The 22,763-nt window shown below is 47.0% G+C and overlaps 1 protein-coding gene across 18 annotated transcripts in view; it reads left to right on the forward strand.

Annotated features, from left to right (window-relative positions):
* Positions 1 to 589: 589 nt before the first annotated feature.
* Positions 590 to 22,763, forward strand: part of KALRN (kalirin RhoGEF kinase) — a 699,404-nt gene continuing 677,230 nt past the window's right edge. For all 18 annotated transcript variants that reach the window (XM_042232347.1, XM_042232379.1, XM_042232348.1 and 15 more), the window contains exon 1: positions 590 to 994. In XM_042232347.1, coding sequence (XP_042088281.1) covers positions 922 to 994 — 73 coding nt within the window. In that variant the 5' untranslated portion in view covers positions 590 to 921. The remainder of the gene's footprint in view (positions 995 to 22,763) is intronic.

Genomic DNA, 22,763 nt, shown 5'->3' on the forward strand with positions numbered 1-22,763 from the left:
TCGCGGCTCATACACCTGAGAACGGGGTGGGGTGGAGGAGGCGGCCGCCGCCGGGCGGGAGTAGGAACAGCGCTAGCGGCGAGGCTGAGCACGCGGGGCTCAGGCGTCCGAGCCCCCTCGGCAAGCCCGGCGTGCGCCCGGCGGCCCAGGACGCGCCCGGCGGCCCCGCCCCCTCCCCGGCCGCCTCCTTCGCCGGGGCTTTTCCTGCGGGGCTCAGGAAGCCGGCCTAGCACAGCCGCGAACAATAGCTCGGGGCCCGGGCTTGGCTCCTTGGAGAGGCCGGCGCGGGGAGGCGGGGGGAGGGAGGCGTCCGCGCCGCCGGGGGCCCGCGGCGAACCCCGGCCCGGGCCGAAGCTTCAGTTGAGCTCGGCGCTGCCCCGGGCATTGTTGGCCGCGACTGAGGAGCGGGAGCCGGGGGAGGAGCTGCGAGGCGGCGGCGGCTGAGGGAGCCAGAGGGGGAGCCAGAGAGCGAGCGAGGGAGGGAGGCTGAGAGCGTGCGGGCGATAGAGCGAGGGAGGGAGGAGGTAGAGAGACAGGGAGGGTGGGAGGGAGGAGGAAAAATAAAGAGGAGAGCCGAGCAGGGCTGAACAATAGAGACAGGCGGACGGGCGAGAAGGAGAGCCAGCTGCCGCTGCTGAGGGAGAGCGGGCGCCCAAGCAGCTCGGACCCCGGCCCGGGCAGACCGCAGGCGGCCAGCGCCCCCCGGGGAAGGGGGACCATGGGGGAGCCCGCGGCAGGCGCCCCCAGCCCGCCGTGCGCCTCCGCCTGAGGGAGCCTCGGCGTCCTCTGCCCCAGCCCAGCCGCCCCGGCCGGCCGCCCTCGAAGCCCGGTGTCCGCAGCCCAGCGCCCGCCGCCCACAGAGCAGCGCTCGGCCCCGGGCTTGGCCGCCCCCCGGCTGCCCGTGGACGCCCTCCCCCAGTCATGAACCCCCCGGAGGGGGCAGCGGAGGAAGGAGGAGCCGCCGACTCGGACGTGGACGCCTTTTTCCGGACAGGTAAGCTGGGCAGCTGGGGAGCTTGGGGGGGTGGGGCGGGTGGGGGGCTGCTGCCCTGGACGCGGCTTCTCGGACAAGTTTGGGGAACGAGACTGTTGCTGGGGCGGGCGTGTTGGGGGGTGCTGTCCCCCTCGTCGTCCGGGCCGGAGTTGCCGAGATTCTTGTTGTTATGGCAGTGCTGGTTGCGTTTTGGAGAGGGGTGGGGGCTGGGAGCTTGGCGCCCCTCGGCGTTCACCCCACTTGCGGGAGTCTGTGTGGGGAGGCGGGAGGCGGTCCCGGTGGGCCGCCTTCTCCCCGAGCGCGGGGATGGGGCGAGGTTGGATCACTTTGCAGCGCGCCGCTCTCGCTCCCGGCGCCCCCGCCCCTCCCTCGGCTCCCCCTCCCCCTAGCGCCTGTCAGCCTGGCTCTGGCCGCCCCGCGCCCGCACCCCTGCTCCGGGCCACGGGCCCCGGGCCCTGATATGCAAAGAAGGACCGGGAGTCGCGCAGGCTGCAGCCTGACAGTCAGGAGCGGGGCGGACGGTGGACCGCGGAGCCTGATGTGTGTGAGGAGCCGGGCGTCTCAGACTTAAGAGGCGGACTTGGCTGGGAAGGCGGTGGGCGCCTAGGACCTCGTCCTTGTCCTCCTCTTCTTCAGTGATGGGAACGCAGGAGCTTTTGATAAAAATCACTCATTCTGGACGTGTGAGTTAGCGTCCCCCTCATACACACCCACTGAATCTTTGCTTGCCTGTGGTATGTAGAGCTCCCCCGCCAGACCTGCTTTCACGGTTGTTCTTTGCCCCCGCCACCACCCAGTCCTGGGTCTGAGTCGCAGGTTCCTTGCCTGCACAGCCCTTTTCCCAGAGCAGATGCCGACCACTCTCCTCTCCCACCACCTGTGGCCCTGTTTCTCTGATAACCAGGGTTTCTCCATCTCCTCTTTACCTGTGGCTTCCACCAACTCAGTAGGTAGAGCTCCCCATCTTCCATATCTGGAACCATTTTGTCTGGAATCTTTGTCCCAAAGAGTCCAGTAAGTTATGGGGACCCCCTCTTTCTGTAAATTGGGTTAAAGCGCGTGAACTGGTGGGGTCAGGGAACAGGTTAGCTCTGGAGGCTCCCTGCACACCCATCTGTTTCCTAACCTCATTGCCCTGCCCTGGAGGTCATCTGAGGGGAAGGGGTGGGGTGCTTTGTTGGGGAGACTTGTGGCTTTAGAAGTCAAGAGTTGGTCGACCCATATGTTCATTTTCTAGTTGGTCTGAAGAGTAAAGAGGTGGAGGACAGGAGCTGATGCCAGAGCCTGGAGAAAACAGGAGCCCCTGTTATCCTACCCTGCTTCTCAGGGCTCAGCCTTGTCTCCTTGTTCCTTTTAACCAGTCGTGGTTTCTAATATACACTGCCGCCTGGCCCGTCCCCCTCCCCCCACCCTTACACTCACATATGCACTGCCCAGGAACCAAGGCACGAATTCTAAAAACGTGCCTGACCTGAGTTTATAACCTTAGATTATAGTCTAGGAGAGAGGTTCTGGGGGTTAAGGCCTATCTGGAAACATTCACCAGGACGTCTTCCCTGACTCCCCCACCTGGCCCCACTCCTGTCTCTCATCTGGCACAAAAGTCTGCCTTTCCTTAGTTCTGGGGAAAACTCCTGAAGTATGAGCTTTCCGACCTTCCCTTTCTGGACCTACTTTTATCTTTTGGCATCCATTCCTCCTTCCCATTTTCTACCATCCAAACAGTAGTTCCTATCCGTTCTCCTCCCAGGCACTTGGAGCAGATCTCAAGTTTCTGGAGGCTTGCTAATTTCTGACAAATGAATTCACACAGTGTTAATGGTGTTAATGACCTATAATGGTCCAATGTGTTACTTTTCCCAGGGCCTTTCAAAATACAACATGGGGCTTACATTGTCTAGCTCTGGCTAAAATCACAGAGTAAATAACTGACTGGGGACTGTCTCCTGTGGAATCCTGCTGGGGGTATTCTTCTTCCTTCTTGGGCAGCCTTATGGTGGGGGTGGGGGCTAGGTTTGATGTGCTCTTCAAATCAGAGAAGGGTGAAATCTACAACAGATAAGGCTGGAAATGACTGACAATGTGTAACAAGTTGTAAGAGGGGAGGCAGGCTATCTGTGGTAGGGTCTAGGACCACCATCCACCTGAGTGGCCCTCTGTGCTCTGCTTTCTGATCTTACTCCCTTCCAATCTCTAGCCTGGGGATTCTTAAACCTGTAAAAGACCATATTTCTTAACTGTCTCCTTTCTGATCCCCCAATCTTTATGGAATATAGTGCTCTACACCTGGTAGGTTGGACAGATTATAAATTTATTTAGTCGAACCACTGAGAAAGCTTCAAACACATTTTCAAAGTCCCTGGGGCCAGGGTTACCCCCTGCTTTCTGGTGGAAAATTTTGCTCATATAAAGACCAGACTGGCAATTGCTTTGTCAAAACTCTGGCATACTCTGCCTCTAATTAGGCATGTTTCAACTAATTCTGTCATTTTGGTTCCTTGTCCTCTTCTGGTTATTTTGGTACTTAAGTTTTTTTGATCATGGATTAAGCTACATTTTCTAAATCCTATATCCGTACATACATGTACATGGATAGATAGACACACAGAGAGAAGCACACACACCCCACAACGACACCCCAGTCTTACAGACTGGTATATTCTGTATTGTCTTTCTGGTGTATTCTATACTGTCTTTCTGGGAACTCTTTGATCCAAGCCTGGGAAAGTGTGTCACAATAATTATATTGATCATGGTTATGAGGCAGAGGAGGGGAAATATAGAAACTCAGAATTGGGAACAGAAAACCAACAAGGGCTTTTCAGCTCCTACTAAGGAACCTTCTGCTGTCCAGGGTGCTGTGGGATAGAAACGTTCAACGTGGTCTCTCTCCTCCAAGAGCTTTTAAAAGAAGATTGACAATTACTGCTCAATTAGAGATTAATTAACTGCTGAACATTATGGTGCTCTAAGATAAAAAGTTGGCAGAACTACAGAGGAGAGGGACTGAGGGTAGCCTATGAAGGAGAGATGGAGGGTAGGAGAAGAATCATGGACAAAATCTCAGGGAGGTTGAGGCATTGACATTGAGGATGCCGGGAAGATGGAGCAGAAAGTGTAGGGTAGGGAGGAATGGGAAACAGAGTTTGTTAAGTAGGACAAGACCAGATAGGGAGAGTCTTGGAAGCCCAAGAGAGAGGAGATTGGATTTGATTCAAGATTGGTAGGGAGTCATTTTAGGTTCTTGATCAAGGCTACATCCTGAAGAAACTGATATTTGGAAAGGTTTATCTGGGGGGTAATATGATAGATGGAGTTGATAAGAGAGAGGAACAATCCAAATGCAAAAGTGACCCAGAACTGAGGGAGAGGGGCTTGGCTGGGTTAGTGGCAGAAAGAATGAGGACTCAGGGACCACTCGGAGAGAAAGGCAATGTCAAAGGCATAAATATGGGAATTTATTGACCAACTTGTTATAGGAGGGAAAGAAAATTAAGCCCACAAGAAAATGGGAGTAACTGGGTTGAAAGCATAGAGGACCAACATTGTCTTGATTGATGCACTCTGGTTGAGGACAGGAGCTGGGTTTTGCAGGGCAGATAATGCTGTTCGCTTTGGATGTGGAAAATTCGAATTGATTGAGGAGCATACAGGTGGAATCGGTTTGTGGGAGAAATGGGACTCCAGACAGGGGCACAGGCAGGAGAGTAGGGCTGATCTTGGAAGCCTTCTGCATCAAGGCTTGTTGCAGCTGAGGCTTGTGAATGCATCAGCTCTCAGAGGGAGGGGGTGGAGGGAAGAGGAGAGGGCTAAAGTTAGAATTTGGGGGAGAAACCCTTGTTTAGAAAGTGGCAGCAAAGGAGACTTGATCCTAGAGACCCCAGGGAGTCAGCGTGGGTTCTGATGTGATGACAGGCTGCAGACAGGTTGAACAAGAGGAATGCCAGGTAAGTGTCACTGGATGTGATAAAAAAGAAGGCCACTGTGAGCTCTTGGGAGCACAGTATTAGAAGAGGCATTCCGGGTAGGCATTTGGGGTGGATAGGAGTTTACTGGTAAAAGCAAAAAGAATTTGGGTGCTAGTTAGACAGGATATTAGCATTAAGAAAAAGAGTTTTCATTTTTTTGTTGTTGTTGTTGTTGGAGAGTCAGAACAGCGTTAGATGTGGAAGGGAGGGAGCTTCTGGGCAGGAAGAACTGAAGATGCTAGATTGACTGAGTTAGATATCTGAAGAAGTGAGACAGAGGAGGTTCCCTAGTAAAAGTAAAATCTTGGCTTTGGTGAACTGAGGAGAAACCTCTTTCTTTAAGACTCAAAGGAAAAGAAAATCAGAGGATAAATTTAATGAAATCGATGTGGAAATATCTTATATATTTCTGTTGAGCTTTGGTCTTGTGAGTCAAGACATTTTTAGTGGTTTGCTATTACTTGGACTTTGGTCAGCCTCACACTCAACTCTGTCTTTCCAAGTCCCTAAACTAGCTTCTCCTCTTGTTTTCCTTATTCCTGTTACTGGCATTTTCCCTTTCCTAGGGTCGATATTTAACACCTTGGTATTGTCTCTGAGGAGTCTCTCTTCTAACTATCTCTGTTGAATTGTCTTTCATAGTGAGCCCATGCTCTTCATTCTCAGGGCTTCTGCCCTATGCCAGAAGACCCATTATGATGCCATGGACTCTTTCGGTAGCCTTTCTTCTTGGCTGTTGGAATTGGCTCTCTCACCTCCACTCCAAATTGGCATCTGCAGACAGATTGCACTTTCTAAAGTAGGTTGCAGTACTTTCCTCACACCTGGTTTATGAACCTACAGTGACCCTCGACTGTCTTTAGGGTCAAGTTTGTCTTTCGTACCTCAGCTTTAGCCAGGCTGCTCTTCTCACTGTCCCAGGGCAGTTTGACTCATGTTTCTTCACCCCTACTCTACAAATGCGACTCTTTCTTCAAAACTTGAGCACCGCATTCTTCTGGAAGCTTTCACAGCCCACAAGAGCAACTCTCCCCCTGGAATTCCTACAACACTCACTTGTCTATACTCATTTTCTCACTTCATCAGAGGTATTATATTGTTTTTAGCCTTTTCACATAGTTAAGTGATTTGTTCTTTAAAAGATCTTTTAAAAAGTTTGAGTCACCAAAACCGAACCAAAACAAGCCATCTCCCTCTGACAGATAAAGCAAACACAGCAAAATATAAGCAGTTGCTGAATCTAAGGTGGTGATATATTGGTATTCACTGACTACTATTTCAATTTTTCTCTCAAATAAAAACCCCATGCCACCTAGAAAACTGAACATTGTCAGGGCCAGATCATAGACAAGGGACATTTTGGAATAACACCCTATGTTGGTGTGCAGTTTTTTGGGTAAATATCATCGTGTCCGTGCATAGTCAGGCACCTGAAAGGGGTGGAGTCTCTTAGCTTCTGAGTGCTCTTCTGCAGCAAAGAAAAACATCTCTTTTTAATGTTGTGTTTGCTGCAGAATGTAAACATGATGCTTAATTTAATATTTACCATTCCTTCTTGATTCTCCTTCACTTCCACCCATCATGATTTGGGCTTTTGATCATGCCATTTCTCAAGAACTTCTGATGGAGTATTGAGAGGACTTTGTTGCTCTGAAAAGGGAATGTTGTTAATATTTTTAATATTGCATTTATATTGGTTATTTCTGCATTAATATATTTTATGATATATAACATCTATGCACACGTCCATAAGATTTGGGAGGCTTTGCTTTATCGTTGTGCCAGCAATCATCAATAACTCAATTATTGGTACATTCTATCCAGTTGTATTTGATAATCCCTTGGGGAATGGAAGAAGTGTTGGAATAAACTGAAGCTGCAGAAAGAAATTAGTTGAGAAGTGAAAAAAATCTTCCCAACTGTCAGTGTCAGTAAAACACCAGAATAGGTGAACTAGAGGTCCTTTTTAGCTGTTGAAGAATGAACGCTTTTACTTTTCCAGTTCTTTCTGGTTCTGGAGCTTGGTAGTTCACTTTTGGAGGTAGGCAGTAGGCTTTAGTTTCAGTTCAGTTCGGTTCAGTCGCTCAGTCGCGTCTGACTCTTTGCAACCCCATGAATCGCAGCACGCCAGGCCTCCCTGTCCATCACCAACTCCCGGAGTTTAGTGGTTCTCAAATGGGGGCAGTTTTGTCCTCCAAGAAATATTTGGCTGTGTCTGGAGACATTTTTTGGTTGCCATAACTCAGGGAGGGGGTGGCAACTGGAATTTTTGGGTAAAAGTCTAGAATACTGCTGAACATCTTATATTGCACAGGACAATAAAAAATTCTCCAGCTTCCTAATGTCAGTGGTGCTAAGGCCAGGAAGCTGGATGATCATGGGTTTTGGATCAGATAGGCTCAGCGCTAATCAGGGGTGGAATATTGAATAAATTATATAATCTATGTCATCCTCAGTCTTCTGCAAAATGGGACCAAGAATGCTTATTTCACAGGTTGAGAGCATTAAATAGGAAAAACATGTAAATAACATCTGGTGGTTTCTGACCCACATTAGGAACACAAGAAATCCTAGCTGTTGTTGTCATTATTAAGTGAATGTGATGGCACAGAGGCTGAGGGACTCTCCTGAAGGGGGACCACACGGGGCTTTTGACATGAAGTGAAGGGGGGTGCTGGAGGGGCATCACAGTGGTGTGCAGGAGCCTGGGTGGAATCAGAAGGCTAGAGTCTGGGCCTTGGCTCTTTTTCTTTCATTCATTTAGTCATTTGTTTGATAAATATTTATCGAGTGCCTAGTGTAGCCATGTGCTGTGCTCTGGGAGTGTGTAAAATCATTGCAAGAAAGAATATAGAGCAGGAAGGAAAATGGATATAATTATAATACCCCCCTCAGGGAGCACTTGAATTTAAGGGATGGGAAAGAGAGAAAAAGCCTGTGAAAGAGGCTGAGAAGGTCAGGTAAGAGAGAAGGAGGTGAACCCTCCCCATTGCTCTGTACTTATCTGGATGACTTGGGTGAGCAAGTAACACCTAGAGTGTAAGCTGAGGATGATGCCTGCCCCCACTCCAGTTCCCTTATAGGGTTGTTGAAAGACTCAAATAAGACACTGTATGTGAAAGGTCTTTATAAGTTGTACAATTCTCTCCAAATTTATGTAGATAGTTCTTTCCAAATCGAACATTCTATTACCCTAAGTACCTCTTCTGGCAAGTATTCTTTTATTAAATTTGGCCTCCACAGGACCTTTTCCAATCCTTCTCAGTTTGGTTTCCCATGGGAACTTGATGGGGCACCCTCGTTACAACAAATCAGGGTACTTCTCCTCCACCAAAGTATAAAAATGCTAGTCCCCCAGGCCCTGGGCCACATGGCCCCATACCATCTAGAGAAGCCCAGCAAGAAAGGGGGTCTTGCTTCCGCTGAGCCTCAGGTGGGTGCAGTGGATCAGTCTGTTCCTGCTCCTGCTCTGTCTGCATGCTGTTCAGACTCCTCCTGCCACTCCTTTGAGTGTGAATGACTGGCAGCAGAATAACTAGGAAATGATTGACAGCCACAGGGCTGTTGGATCAATAGAGCTGCTTGAAATTGCGTCTGCTGTTGAGTGAGGGAACAGAGAGAATTAGCTGGGAGGACAGAGGAATTATTACGAAGAAGTAAAGAAGAAACTGTTGGAGAATTAGCTTCCTCTCCTCCCCTTCTGTCCCATGGCTTTATTAGAAGACAGCTGGATATTAGCTAGAAAACACAGATATGAGGGATAAACAAGTGAAAAGTGGCAAATGAACTGTGTCCTCAGGGAAGTAGTTACTTCTTGAGACTTGAAGGATGGGTAGACTTTAGATGGGGAAGACAGTGTTCGAACAGTGTTAAAAAAGGGTGCAACCATCCATGGCATATTTGGGGACAGTCAGTGGTCCAGTTTATATGACTCAGAGGATGCAGGTGGAGGATCAATGGGAGAGCAAAGTCAGAAGGGGATGGGGACCAAGTTGATTGATTGCTTCACTTATTAAACATCTACTGGACTCTTAGATAACCACAGGCTTTGAATGACAGGCCAAAGAGTATGGTCTTTCTTCAGTTTGCTTTCAGGAGCCACTGCAAGTTTCTGACTGGGGTGCTGATGTCATCAGGAAGATAAATCTGGCTGCCCCGCAGAGGGTCAGTTGCAACAGGGGAGGAACTGGTAGCCAGAGCTGGATTGGGAGGCCACTGTGAAAGGTTAGGAGGGTCTGAACGTGAGACGGCAGAGTTGAAATGGGGAGGCAGGGGTGCCTTTGAGGAAACTCATGGAGGTAATGTCTGTAGGACTTGGTAACTTGGATGTAGAGGTGTTAAGGAAGAGGCAGGTCTCAAAGATGACTTCAAAGCTTAGTTGGGTAACGGGGAGGAGGGAAGTACCCTAAATGAAAATCAGGAGTTCAGGAAGAGGAGGAGCAGCTGTGGGGAGGCAGAGGAGAGGGAGGATTTGGGAACTTTCTTTAGGACATGTTGCTTTTCAGGTGTCAGTGAAATAGCTTAGGGAGGTGTTGATTCAGTAGGCGGATAGCGGAGGGAGTCTGGAGCTTTGGAGGGAGGCCAGAGACGGAAATACAGATTTGGGAGATATCAGTAAGAAGTTGTGGCTGGAGCTATCAGAATAGACGAGATAATAAATGAAAAGCGTATACAGACTTAAGGGCAGAGGGCCAAGGACAGAGCTGTAGACCTGAGTGAAGGGCTGGAAGAGAACCAGGAAAGAGCAGGGCTTGGAAACAGTCCGGCCATCGACAGGATCTAGTGCTGCAGAGAGGCTGAGGGAGAGGGGGATGAACAAACCTTCTGGGTTCTGGAAACTGGGAGATCACTGGTAACCTTTGAAATAACATTCACTTGTGTATGGGAGGTGGAATTCAAATTTCAAGGGGAATAGGGAGTTGAGTGGATGGGGAGGAAGTGGTGGGAGTGCATATAGATGACTCTTTGGAAAAGTTTGGCTGTGAAGGGAAGGTTAAAAATAATAAAAGTAGTTGGAGATGGGTAGCAGAGTTGAGGGGAGGCTTTTTTTAGGTAGAGAAGATCTGTAAATACCTAGGAGTGGGGAGGAGGGAGAAGGCAGGCTTGGGGAAGGGAATGACTATTTGGAAAAGAGGAGCAGTTGAAGGAAGATCCTGGATGAGCGCGTTGGGGTGGATCTCCAAGGTAGCTAGGGGTGAGCCTCGGCCCAGAGGAGGAGACTGGGGGAAGGACCTCAGTAAAATAGCCAGCTGGCCTGCCGCTCAGATGAGGGCACCTGTGCTTGGCCAGTAACCCCCAAAAGAGAGAGCATCGCCTGGCTTGGGGAATCAGGGGCTTATGGTCCTGTGCTTGGGGTGGATAGTACAAGCTGAGGGCAGCTGCGAAGTGGGTGAGCTGGGTTGGCATGGCTCTAAAAGGTTCCTTGGGCAGAGAAATTAGAAAGGGAGGTCCCAAAATAGCAATCCTTTTAGAAGTACTTGTGGCTTTCTTCTGCAGGTTGAGGTGGGATCTGCTCCAGGCTCTAGAGGGGTCTGTAGAATCACTTCCTACAGAGTGTGAGTCAGAAAGGCAAGTTGTCGGGGGAGCTGGGGGGTGGGGGCGAGGTGGTGGAGGATGAATGAGGGGAGGACAGAGGAGGAGGATTCAGGCAAGAAGTTATTGGGGCAGCTTCCTGAGGAGGGCTTATGCCTGGCCATCGGGTGCTCTGTCAGGGACTGACCTGTTCTGAATTTTCCGTTTCCTTAATGCCTCTGCTGCTGAGTCACTTCAGTCGTGTCCGACTCTGCGCGACCCCATAGACGGCAGCCCACCAGGCTCCCCCGTTCCTGGGATTCTCCAGGCAAGAATACTGGAGTGGGTTGCCATTTCCTTCTCCAGTGTATGAAAGTGGAAAGTGAAAGTGAAGTCGCTCAGTCGTGTCCGACTCAGCGACCCCATGGACTGCAGCCTACCAGGCTCCTCTGTCCTTGGGATTTTCCAGGCAAGAATACTGGAGTGGGTCGCCATTGCCTTCTCAGGCTCTCAAACAAAGAGGAAGCAGACAGGGGGGTCATGGAGGAGCCTCTTGCCCATTCTCCATGAAGAGGAATGCTTCAAACCAGAGGACGATGCCAGTGAGCACACCCATTCCTTTGGCCCCAAAGCCCTCCCTTCAGCTCTCATTTCCGGGGCAGACCCAAGAACTGTCGTCTAGAGAGGCATGTTATGTGGCCCTCTAGGGGACGGAGTAGGAATCCAGGGGATCGTATGGATCCTATTACCAAAAGGTGGGCTCTGGGGGACTGGGTTTCTATTCCCTGGAGTAGGAGGAGGTGGAAATTTCCGTAGGTGTGGCTCAGTTTCAGAATCAGAGTCTTAGAACAGGAACTTACTGTGTGTCTTGTACAAAGTACAGCCTTCCTGAGATTCAGTTTCCTTATGTGTAAAATGGGTAAAAAAATAAACAAACCTTACCTATCAGGATCACTTGATTTCGTAGCTATAGATTGTGATAGTTATATTCGTATTGTAATTAGTAATAGAAATGGGATCATACTTCTGGTAATAGAATATCACTATATATAATAGAATATGACCATATATATTACTAGTAAGACTGTATTGCATATAATATCATATTACTGGTTAGAATTTCCAAATTATGCTTCAGTAGCTTCCTCCTCTCCACTCCCCTCCCCTGTGATACCCTCCCCATCTTTCCTCCCTCCTTTCCCTTCTCCTTCTCCCCTTCCCTCCCTCTCTCCTTTCCTTCCTTCTTTCCACATATGTAGGGATGTGATTTTTAAGCTTGCAGTTAGTTATTCCAGGGCATGGCAGGCAGGGACTGGGAATGTGGCTCTACTCTTACCCTGCAGCCCAGGGACAATGGGCATCTATGGGGTATGGGGGTGGGGAAGCACAGTGTTCGGTTGGCAGCTGGACAGTGGGCCTAGAGAGAGACCCAGGAGAATGGCAGATGGTTAATTGGATGTGACAAAAGGGGACTAGGGGGAGGGGTCTGGGGCTCCTGGGGGATTCCTGTCTCTGACTTGTTACTCTCCTGGAAAGGAGATTGTGGGAAGAGGGAGGAGTATCTTCAGGAGCAGTTAAGGGGAAAGATTGGCAGGACTCCATGTTGGGTCTATGGCCATGAAAAGACAGAGTGCCATTGGGAATGATGTCACAGCTTTCATTTGTAGGGTGGGTGCAAGATGTTGTCTCTGTACCCCAGGCCATTGGCACATAATGGGCTCAAATATTTGGATATAAAGAGAATGCTTAAGCAGTGATTGGAACGGTATAATTTTCTAGTCATTCTTCATGATCCTAGCCATTGCATTTGACAGCTAAATATCATGATTACTTTTGATGAGAACTGGACAGAGACTGATCAGTTTCAGCAAACACTAGATTACAGTGAGTGGATCTTTTCATTCATTCTTGCATTCATTCATATTCAAGTGTCAAACACCAGCTATGAACCTAATTAAGTGCCAGGCTGAGGCCATACCAGCAAGTTAGAAATCATCTTTCTGACATGGAGGGTGACTGTCTGGTGGAGTTGCCTGACACATAAACAAAGGATTGTATGCTGTACATTGAGAACAGAGAGGAAGGATCAACAGCCTCATCTGCATGGGTGTGGGGAGAATTCATGGAAGAGGGGATGCTTATTCTGAAATAGCTGAAGAGATGGTAAAAATGAAGATAGACCATTGTTGAAGAGGTTTGCTAATAAAAGTAAGGAAAATAATCAATGGTAACTGAAGGGGCATTTGGGGAGTACTGGTTGTCTTGTTTCTTGGTCATAGGTATGGTGTGATCTGTTTGTGAGCTTTCAGTGATTTGTAGAATTATATATGGAATTTTATGCATGCAAATTGTACTTCAATAAATTTTTAAAAAAGTTATCAGGTCCAGTGAAGTTTTGTTTGTTTGCTCTAAAGAGAGAGAAAAATCTTTGAGTGTTTGAGAAAAAAATCACGGGAGGAAATAGTGGTAGACACTGAAGGTGATAGAAAGTGGTATGTGTGTGGATAGGGTATCAGAGTGGGCACTACCTTCTTCAGAAGTTGGAAAGGATGAGGTTCCCAGGCAAAGAGGTTATCTGCGGGATGGAGGGACACCTCTTCCTCTGTGGCTGTGGGAAAAGACCAGGAGGTTTTCAGGTCAGATGTATAGGTCAGATGGTAAAGTCCTTATTAAGCTGTTAAGAAGACTGACTTCATTGTTCTCTGTGAATGGGATCCAAGATCATCTGAAGGACTGTGGGGTGCTGAGATCCCGTAAAGAGAGGAGATGGATTGGATCCATTCTCTGGAGAATGGGTGAGAATTGCTTTAAAGAATGATCTGTCCAGTTGAATTCAAAGTGAGCTAGGTGTGCAGACTTCTGCATCTCGCTCAGCCCTGGAGCCCTAGAGTAGAGGTGAAAATAGGGGATTCTTGAGTCCTTATTTGGTGACTTGGATGAGATGTCCAAGGTGGAGGTGAGCTGTACACTAGACTTGTTTGGACATTAGTTTCTTTCCAGAACTTTATTCAACATCGATGACTCCGAGACGTTTTGGAAGCTCCACCTTGGAAAACGGTCATGTCTGGTTTCCCCAAGTAGGCTCTACCTTTTGCTTTGGACTTGTCTGTCTTCTCACCATTAACATAGTGCCTTGCATATACTTGCTTGATTAGTATTTGTTGGTTTGAATTTTTTTCTTTTTATAAGAGCTATTTATTGGTGTGCAGGTCATTTGGGAGTTTTATAATGAAACATTGTGCTAAGGAAATGAATCTGTTTTGTGTAGACAAGCAATTCTACCTTAAACAAAAAGACCTATGAAATCAATATTTACTGTAAAATATAGCAAACACTTGTTGTTTATTCTGGATTAATTAGAGGGGATCTTTTATTGCTTGATTACAAATATCCCATAGGCACTGGAAAACTAACGAAGTACCCTTCTTTTGCAAAAATACACATTGTTGTAGTTGTTCAGTTGCTCAGTCATGTCCGACTCTTTGCGACCCCATGGACTGCAGCACCCCAGGCTTCCCTGTCCTTCACCATCTCCTGGAGCTTGCTCAAATTCATATCCATTGACTTGGTGATGCCATCCAACCATCTCATCCTCTGTTGTCCCCTTCTCCTCCTGCCCTCAATATTTCCCAGCATCAGGGTCTTTTCCAGTGAGGCAGCTCTTTGCATCAGGTAGCCAAAGTATTGGAGTTTCAGCTTCAGTATCAGTTTTTCCAATGAATATTCAGGACTGATCTCCTTCAGAATGGACTGGTTTGATCTCCTTGCAGTCCAAGGGATTCTCGAGTCTTCTCCAACACCACAGTTCAAAAGCTCAGCCTTCTTTATGGTCCAACTCACATCCATACATGACTACTGGAAAAACCGTAGCTTTGATCGTATGGACCTTTGTCAGCAAAGTAGCATCTCTGCTTTTTAAAATGCTTTCTAAGTTGATCATAGCTTTTCTTTCAAGGAGGAAGCCTCTTTTAATTTCATATCCACATAGGGAAGTTCAAACATTCAAGTGGATCGACTAAACAATATTGACTGAATGTCTACGATGTGCCCATTATTATGCCAGGTACTAAAGGAGTTACTAAAGGTGAGTAACAAATGGTCCTTGTCCCTGAAGAGTTTATAGTCTTTTTGGGTTAGGAGAAGATTGATACAGGGAAAAATGGCTCATTGGAAGTCAAGCAGAAAGGGGATTTCACTCATTCGTTGACTCATCTCGTATGTGTTTATTGTCTATGAGTTAAAAGGTAATTTAAGTAGGTGGTAAACAAGGTTTTGTTTAGAGAGATTTGGTTTCCGATATACTTTCATAGAGCATTTATTTAGACATTTAGACTTTTTCCTAAATGAAGCCATTTCCCCCAATTAGTTTCAATGTATGATATATCAGTGTACATGTATCTGTTGAGCAAAGTGAGACATTCATAAGCTAATACTCTTTATATGGGGTAATGAAAGAAGACAGAGGATTGTGTCCCTTGTCTGGAGGAGGAAAGGCATTGATGCTGTTGTAAGAAATAGTTAACACAAAATGAAAGGACAGGATGGTTTCAGGATGTTTAAAAGTGAATGCTCTTTCTCCCTCCTTTCTCCTGGTGTTAAGATAAATTTGACTGACATAGGTACCTGTAACATATGTAAGTGTGTATTTATCACAAATGCATAGCTTTCTTTCATATTTTGACAAAAAAAGAGAATTATGCTGTCCCCTTTATTCTGCAGTTTGCTTGTGTCACTTGGTAATTGTGGACATTTTCCATGTCACTGCATGTGTTCTCCCCCATTTGTTTGAAGAGTTGCGTCGCATTCTGTTGTGTGGATGTGCCGCATTTTATTTAGCCGTCCTCTTAATAGTGGACATTTATAACCCAGCTTTTCTGAGGACGAGTGTTTGTTCTGGAGCATTATTTGGTCCAAAGAGTAGCAAGAGCATCACCCATTATTTAATCTCTTTCAGAGGTGACGGCAGGACAACCACAGGATCAGGATGCTTCGTCTGCTTTTATTCTCAGGAAGGAGGGAGAGCAGCCAGTCCTGTTCTCTGGAGGCTAACTTTCTGTGCAGTGTTCACTGACGCTTTTATTAATGACATTTAAATAAACGGTAGAGGCCATTCTTGGCTTCTTCTGCTGTATGCCTTTAAGTGACTTAGGAGCCAGATTTGCAGTCACAATTAGCCAAAAAGAGCCACATGTGTTTTGTGGGTTTGAGTGAAAGTTAATTCCAATACCACAGGTATGGAAGTGCTTTAGGTTGTGTGTGCAAAAGCCATAGTTTGTGTTTGGCTAGAAGAATCCAAGGATGTGATTCAGGAGACCTCGGTTTCCAATTCTACCCACAACTAATTATCTCTGTGACTTCGCCAAGCCAGTTAAAATGTCTGTTTTTACAGATGGGACCTGTCTTTCCTCATCTGAAGAGAGAGGTAAACATGCTTGCCCTGCCATACATCATAGGAGCAATATGAGATAAAGCGAGATAATAGAAGGAAAATACTCTGGACAAATGAAACTGCTGAGTCAATGAAAAGGGATTTTTTTCTGCTGCCTTTTTCTGGGGTCTCCCTTGGTTTTAAGTGTGGTTGAAAGCAGAGCCAGGGGACTTGGATGGCAGTGATAGCTGTACCTCCCTTGAGGACTGTACATTTTTTCATGTCTGGTAGGGAATTGGCTGCACCAGGGCTGGAGTGAAACGTTTCATGATGTGTTCCATTTGCTTTTGGAAAAGAGACGTGTGTGTGAGTGGAAGAGTGGCTCATCTAACTGCCCAGAATGACTGGGTTTTTCTCTGATGGGTGACACTGCAGCTCAGTTGCACATTCCTTATCACCCAAATGTGCAAAGGAAATGTAGCTTTAAAAATTTTCTAATGTGGAGCTGATCTCCCTCCACCTCAACGTGGCTAGTTTGTAGTATGTCATTGTTTTTAGATGGCTGTTTCTTACAGGTAAATTTCCCATTCACTTGGTTTTTCTCCTGTTCTCCCACTTCTCTTGATCTGGGTCTGCAGAGGTGCCCCTGTGAACTTGTGGTGATAGCAGTGGGGGTAAGGGGAGAGGGCTACTTGGAGTCCTGGTATGATGGTTGGATTCCCCTGGTCTTTGCCTTATCGGGGCGGGACTGGTCTGATCTGATCCCTGTCCTTGTGTTTTCTTGCTGTGATATTGTCTGATAGCAAGCAGTAGCAATCATGTCCTGACTGTTTGTCTGTGGGGTCAACGTCCCTGTGCATGGCAGCCTCCTAGTCCCAACCCCAGGGCTCTGCCTGCTCAGGTCACTGGCTCTCTGAGCATCTCTGAGTTCCATCATCAGGGAATGAAGAAATATGCAGCTCCCCAGCTCACTCAGTGCCAGCTGTGAAAAGTCAGAACCTCTGTGCCTGGCTTGTCTAACTATATACCCACTAGGCCAGTGCTGTTTCTTCCCATCACACCATGTGGATCAGGGTACGGGACTGAATGACAGCTGTTATCCTAGAGGCCTGCAGCCACTTCAGGAGTGGCCTGAGGGTTCTCAGGTGCCTTCACACCTGTTGAGGTGTTATATTCTAAAGCTGCCTCCTTCACCCCAAACTCTGGTTGGGCCTTGAGGTGGCATATGGGAGGAGGCTGAGACCCTGGTGTCTGATCACCTAGACTGGATTTTTGCCACATTCTCCTGATACTTGAGGAAAAGGGCTTCTTCTCCTTCTCTTGTAGCAAGGATCTCCCTAATGTGACATCTTGAGTACTATTTACCTCTGTTTTAAAGTGATCTCCATGGTCAGGTCCACCCATTTTGGATCTTGATGTGTTGATCCCCACGAGAATGTGTCAAGAATTCAAGCTGAACACTAAAAAAAGTCCTACCCAGGATGTCAACAACTAAACATGAACACTTTCTCTTTGCCTGCTGCTACAACTGTCCTGAACTTCCCTGAGGCAAGTAGATGCTTCTGATAGAGTAAGGAGGAGGCTAAATATACATAAGGACATGCAAAAGAGAAAAATACATTGTATTTGGAACAGTATTACCCTAGTTAAAATAATAGTTTTTGGGGAAAAAGGTTTAGAAATGGGGCTTGATTCTAAGACTGTCCTCATTGTGATTCTGTCTACACACACGTGTGTGCGTGTGCACAGAAGCGTGTGAGCGAGGCATTGTCGATTCTCCCAGCAAGCAGTTAGTGAGCGCTTCTTACATCCCGTGCGCTGTGGTCCAGAGGGGAGTATCGCACAGTCTCTATCTTCAGGGGGTTCCCAGCTTTAGGAGGGTGATGGGTGGTGATGGATTACTCACAGAGCTGCTCTGCTGATGCCTGCATTTCTGTCTGGTGTGTATGACTAACATTTGAATTAGGGGCCTCTAATGGATCTGGATTCCCTCTTACCTTGCTAGGATCTGCTTTCTGAGTCTTTTCAGCCTCCTAAAATGACAAGTTGCAGTCAGTTTTGCTTTTTCCAAATAAAGCTAATTCCTTTAACATCACCCTAGGTTTTCATGAATGTGTATGCTATAGAAATAAGATTAATTGAGATACATCATAAATAGGTAGAAAAATGAAGTCCAGATTGGGACTGTTGCTCTGAGTCTTTTGCCGTGGAGTTATTTACTGGTGTTTTCTTTAACCAAAGCTCTTCTGCTTCTTTTAACACAGGAAGACTTCAGTGTTTCATGTACTGTTCTTGGCTCCAGGCCTCTGGGGCTTGAGTAGCCCTAGTAGCTATGAGCATTATTTCTCATTTGATCAGGGTGAATGAGAACTCTATTCCCGGTAAAGGTGGCAGAAACTGGGAGAATGGCGAACAAGACAGTTCAGGAAAAACTAACAAAATAGGCAAATAGTGGTGTCAGGTGTTTAGGTTTAAGCGGAAAGAGTGATAAGCTGGGCATCCAGAGCCCAGCGTTGTGATTGATGAGTGTGGTAAATTCCTTTCCCTTTCTGAGACCGATGTGGGAGGTGGGTGAGGTGGTCTCAAAAGCATCTTCCATGGTTAACATTCTGAGCTAATTAGACCATAGTAAAGCCAGCAGGGATGGAAACCAGGAGGTAAGTAGTCTCAGGTTCCCTGAAGGCTTTCCGTCCTTCTGAGGCCTCTTGTCTGAGCATCTCTAGACCGCATGCTCAGACCCCTGATGCCAGAGCTCACAGGTGACCCCACATCCTTGCTTGGTGATCAAGGGCTCTAATTCCCCTGAGAATCAACTGATGGTCAGCAGTAACTTAAAACTGTTTTGGTCCTTAGAACCTTTTGAAAGAGGAGCCCTGTTTCTGGGACTTCTGGGTCTGTGTTGAAAAGCCCACACTTCTCAGTCTGTTCCTGTGGACCCCAAGTCTGTCATTAGGGATGTGTATGAGCACCCTCGAGAATGCCCTTACCAGGGATCCCTCAGAGCTGTTCTGCTAGCTCTCTCAAGGCACAAGGAGGACTGACTTAATGATATTCCTGCCAGCTCATGTCCTTGAACTTTTCCTTTGAGTCACCTAGAGAAGATGGCGAAAGCAATCCAAAGTTTTCATTTCCCTAGGGCGTGTGCAAACCCAGCCCAACCACATCATCTCAAGAGGAGGCACTGGGTAATTGAACTACTGTTTTGGCTTTCTTCTACCTTTCCTTCTTCCCAGAACTCCATCTTCTTTCCCTCACATTCTTTAGACCTTCAGATAACTCACATTTTGATAGAGGGAACCATTAGAGTTTTTTTTTCAAAGTACATTGAAACATCCCAAATACATGATATGACTATGCTAGCGGAATTCAGGGACATAAACAAGAGCATGGTGAAGCCTATTTTGACAGATGTGGTGCTGGTGGTGGTCATAGAGTGGGAGATGCTTGAATGCATTTGGAAGATGCTCTCATTATCCAGAGTTGACAGGGTAGGGAGGGAATTCCTGGCAAAGGCAGAGGGTTTTGTGGGATCATGGGGAATTAGAGGTGGTGAGTGCTTTCACCAAGCCTGCCACCTCAGGAATCACACTGGAATCACAGGAACATTTCACAAGCTTCTCTAGCTTTCTACTTTAAAGGGGTTTAACACTGCTGTATTCTTCAATCTCTTAAAACATTTTGAATACAAAAAATAAACAGAGTGATGGAAGCCTGGACAGTTATACACCCAGATACCTTTCCCCACAAGGATGGTGCGTGTACTTGCTTCTGTGTGTATATGTGCCATGTGCGCGTGTGTGTGTTACTCATGCTTTGGAGACAAATGTGTGTGCTTCCTCCATCATACTTGGTTCTTGACACAGTATCATTTTTCAGCATTAAAATTCCCATCACCTCCCAGAAGTACTCCCTTTAGGATCCATTTCTGCTTGGCTCAGTGTGCGCAAACATTCCAGTGGGATTGATTGCTTGTGTCAAATTAATTTTTTTCCTTCCTAGGGAGAGTGTCTGCCATGTGCAAAACGGGGAAGTCCCCAGGCCTCTAGCCAAATGCAAGCTCAGATGGACGAATAAAGTTGGGTTTGGGTCAAGAATTGGTCTAGGGAACCCACAGAGCCTGCACCTGGATGCTTAAGCTACCCTTCCCAGCATGCTTTGCGACTGTTCCTAGGCAACAAGAAAACGAGATTAGGTATAGATGGTTGCCTATGAGAGGCTTGAGTCTTTTCAGCATCAGCCATGGTAGCATTTCCTCTTCTATGCCCCATCTTCCTATTACTGCTTTATTTAAAATGTTGCAGAAGCCTCTGGAAGCAAATGGAGAATGTGCTATCATTCTCTGCCTGAGTGTGTGCAAGCATCAGAGACCTCTGGTATGGTTTTCTTTTCTGTCCCAGTCCTGGTCCTTCCCTGCAGGCTTTGGAGAACCCTCAGAACATACCCCTCAGGACTTCCCTAACATGTGGCCCCTAGATTCATGGTGCCAGAGAGCTGGCCTTCCACACTGTGCCTGACTGAGTCCAGACACCAGACCAGGGACTTTCAGATTATCTTTCCCACAGTTGGAACCATTGAACAGCAGGCTGGTTTAGAATGTACTGTCCACCGATGAACTAATTAGTTTCTTGTCAGTATGAGCTTTGTGAGTATGTGATAAAATCTCCCTAAGAATAGACGTGTATTCTTTTCCTATAATGTGGAATTCTGGATGTCCTGCTTAGCACTTACTAACTTTAAGATAAACCTCGTGGGTTATGATCATCAGTAGGTCTAGCCAAAGTTCTCTAGGAGTCTACTGTCTATAGTCTAGTTGAATGTAGCTCTTTAATTAGTGGGGTTATGGCAAATATCTTAGCTCATTCAGTTAACCATTAACCTCAGGACCTTTGGAACTTTAAGAAGAAGGCTAATGAATTCCTCATCCCAAAGGGTAAAAGTGCTAAATTTCTATATTATTTGGTATTACAGTTACTTTTGGGGGCGGGTGGTGGGATGTGAATTTTATTTGCCAAAAGCTTTTATATAAATTGGTAACAGAAATGAGTTTTAGCAGTTCCTGACAGACTCCATAGTGCCTCACTTCTAGCAGAGGCGCACTCCAGACATGGTTATACAATTGAGTGCTCTATAATTCTCGTTGAATGGGCTTCCAAGGTGGCTCAGTGGTAGAGAATCTGTCTGTAGTACAGGAGAGGTGGGTTCAGTCCTTGGGTTAGGAAGATCCCCTGGAGAAGAAGGTGGCAACCCACTCCAGTATTCTTGCCTGGGGAATCCCATGGACAGAGGAGCCTGGTGGGCTACAGTCCATGGGGTTGCAAAAGAGTCAGACATGACTGAGTGACTAAACAAAAACAAAAATTCTCATAGAATGTGACTGTAATGTCTGATTTTTGAGCCAGGACCACTGGGCTACTGAAGGGTGCAGTGTTCACCAAAGTCTGCTGCTGTTAGCTAAAACCTTCCTCTGCCCTTGTCCTGATGCCGCTCAGTATGTCTCTTGAATCCAAGAGGAGATCATCTAAGTTATTCTCTTTGCTTTGGCTCAGTTACTAAGCTCTTACAGCCATTCAGCTGTTCTACCTAGTTTGTTTAGTTCTACCTAGTTTTTTTAGAAGACTTAATTTAGCTTGTTATGCATAATTTTCAGACCTCCCTAGCTACTCCATCTAACACCACAGTAGGTATTGAAGAAACATGTTTGTGGTTTCTCCTTAGGTTTTAATTGTCCTCTTGACAAAGACCAAGGCAGATTCCCAGCTAAGGTCCTCTCTGACAGACCCATAGCCAAGTGTGAGATCATCTGTTACCTTAGGTGTCCTGGGTCCTAGAACTCTAGCTTTGGTAGGATCTGACTGCTGGGGTGGCAGCATCAAATCCTACTCTAAACCTCTTTTGGTAGAGCGGAAGGCCAATCCTTTTAGGACTCGGTCAAGCACTCTGGTGGGTGTCACTTTTTTCCCCACACTAAGAATTTTCAGTTCTACACTTAAATGGTTCTGCATCCAGGTACACACTCTATTCATCCCTTCCTGGACCCTCAATGTATGCACTACTGAGGCTTTGTTCTCTGGGACTTTTCCATTTCTGGGTTGTTGAATTCAGTTTGATCTCCCCATACATCAGCTTAAATGGAAGAGCCTTGTGAATTCCTGGAGAGCCTTTGTGGAGGTTAAGAACAAAGGAGGCAATTTATCTCTTTAAATGTCAGGACTTTTAACCCTCTGTTTTTCATCCTCTACTTCAGGGTCTTTTAACCTTCTGCAGCCCCTTGCCTTGCATGTCATGAGTGTTGTGTGGTTGAGGCTACACTTTCCAGGCACTGCTCAGTCCTTGAAATGAAACTATATATGATTATCTGGCTTCCCAGGTGGCACAGCTGGTAAAGAATCTGCCTGCCAATACAGGAGATACAAGAGTTGCAGATTCAGACCCTGGGTTGGGAAGATCTCCTGAAGTAGGAAATAGCAACCAGCTCCAGTATTCTTTCCTGGAAAATTCCATGGACAGAGGAGCCTGGTGGGCTAGAGTCCATGGGGTCACAAAGAGTCGGATATGACTGAGCAGACACACATATCTGTTTTTTTGGAGGGGGAGTGGGTAGGAGGACTCCCCCAAACTGTGGCTCAGCAGAAGTTGGCCTAGCGTTGGGTGTCAGCAGGAATCTTCACAAGCGTTCCGGCTGTCTTATGGCACAGTGATGGCTGCACTGTGCAGAGAGGCGTGTCCCTGTTCGGGGTTGGGAGAGCTGCGTGCTGCTCTCAGCTCTGTGCTGGCCTGCACTGTGATCTTGGGCAGGACACTCACCTCTCTGGGCTTGAGTTTCTTCACTGGAGACTGAAGGTGCTGAAATGGATGATTGTCATTTTGAAAGTCTTTAAGGTCTCTTTGAGAATGTTCTTTAACAGAGGTTTCTCCTCTGCTT

Source organism: Ovis aries, chromosome 1 (assembly GCF_016772045.2).
Source record: "Ovis aries strain OAR_USU_Benz2616 breed Rambouillet chromosome 1, ARS-UI_Ramb_v3.0, whole genome shotgun sequence".
NCBI lineage: Eukaryota > Metazoa > Chordata > Mammalia > Artiodactyla > Bovidae > Ovis > Ovis aries.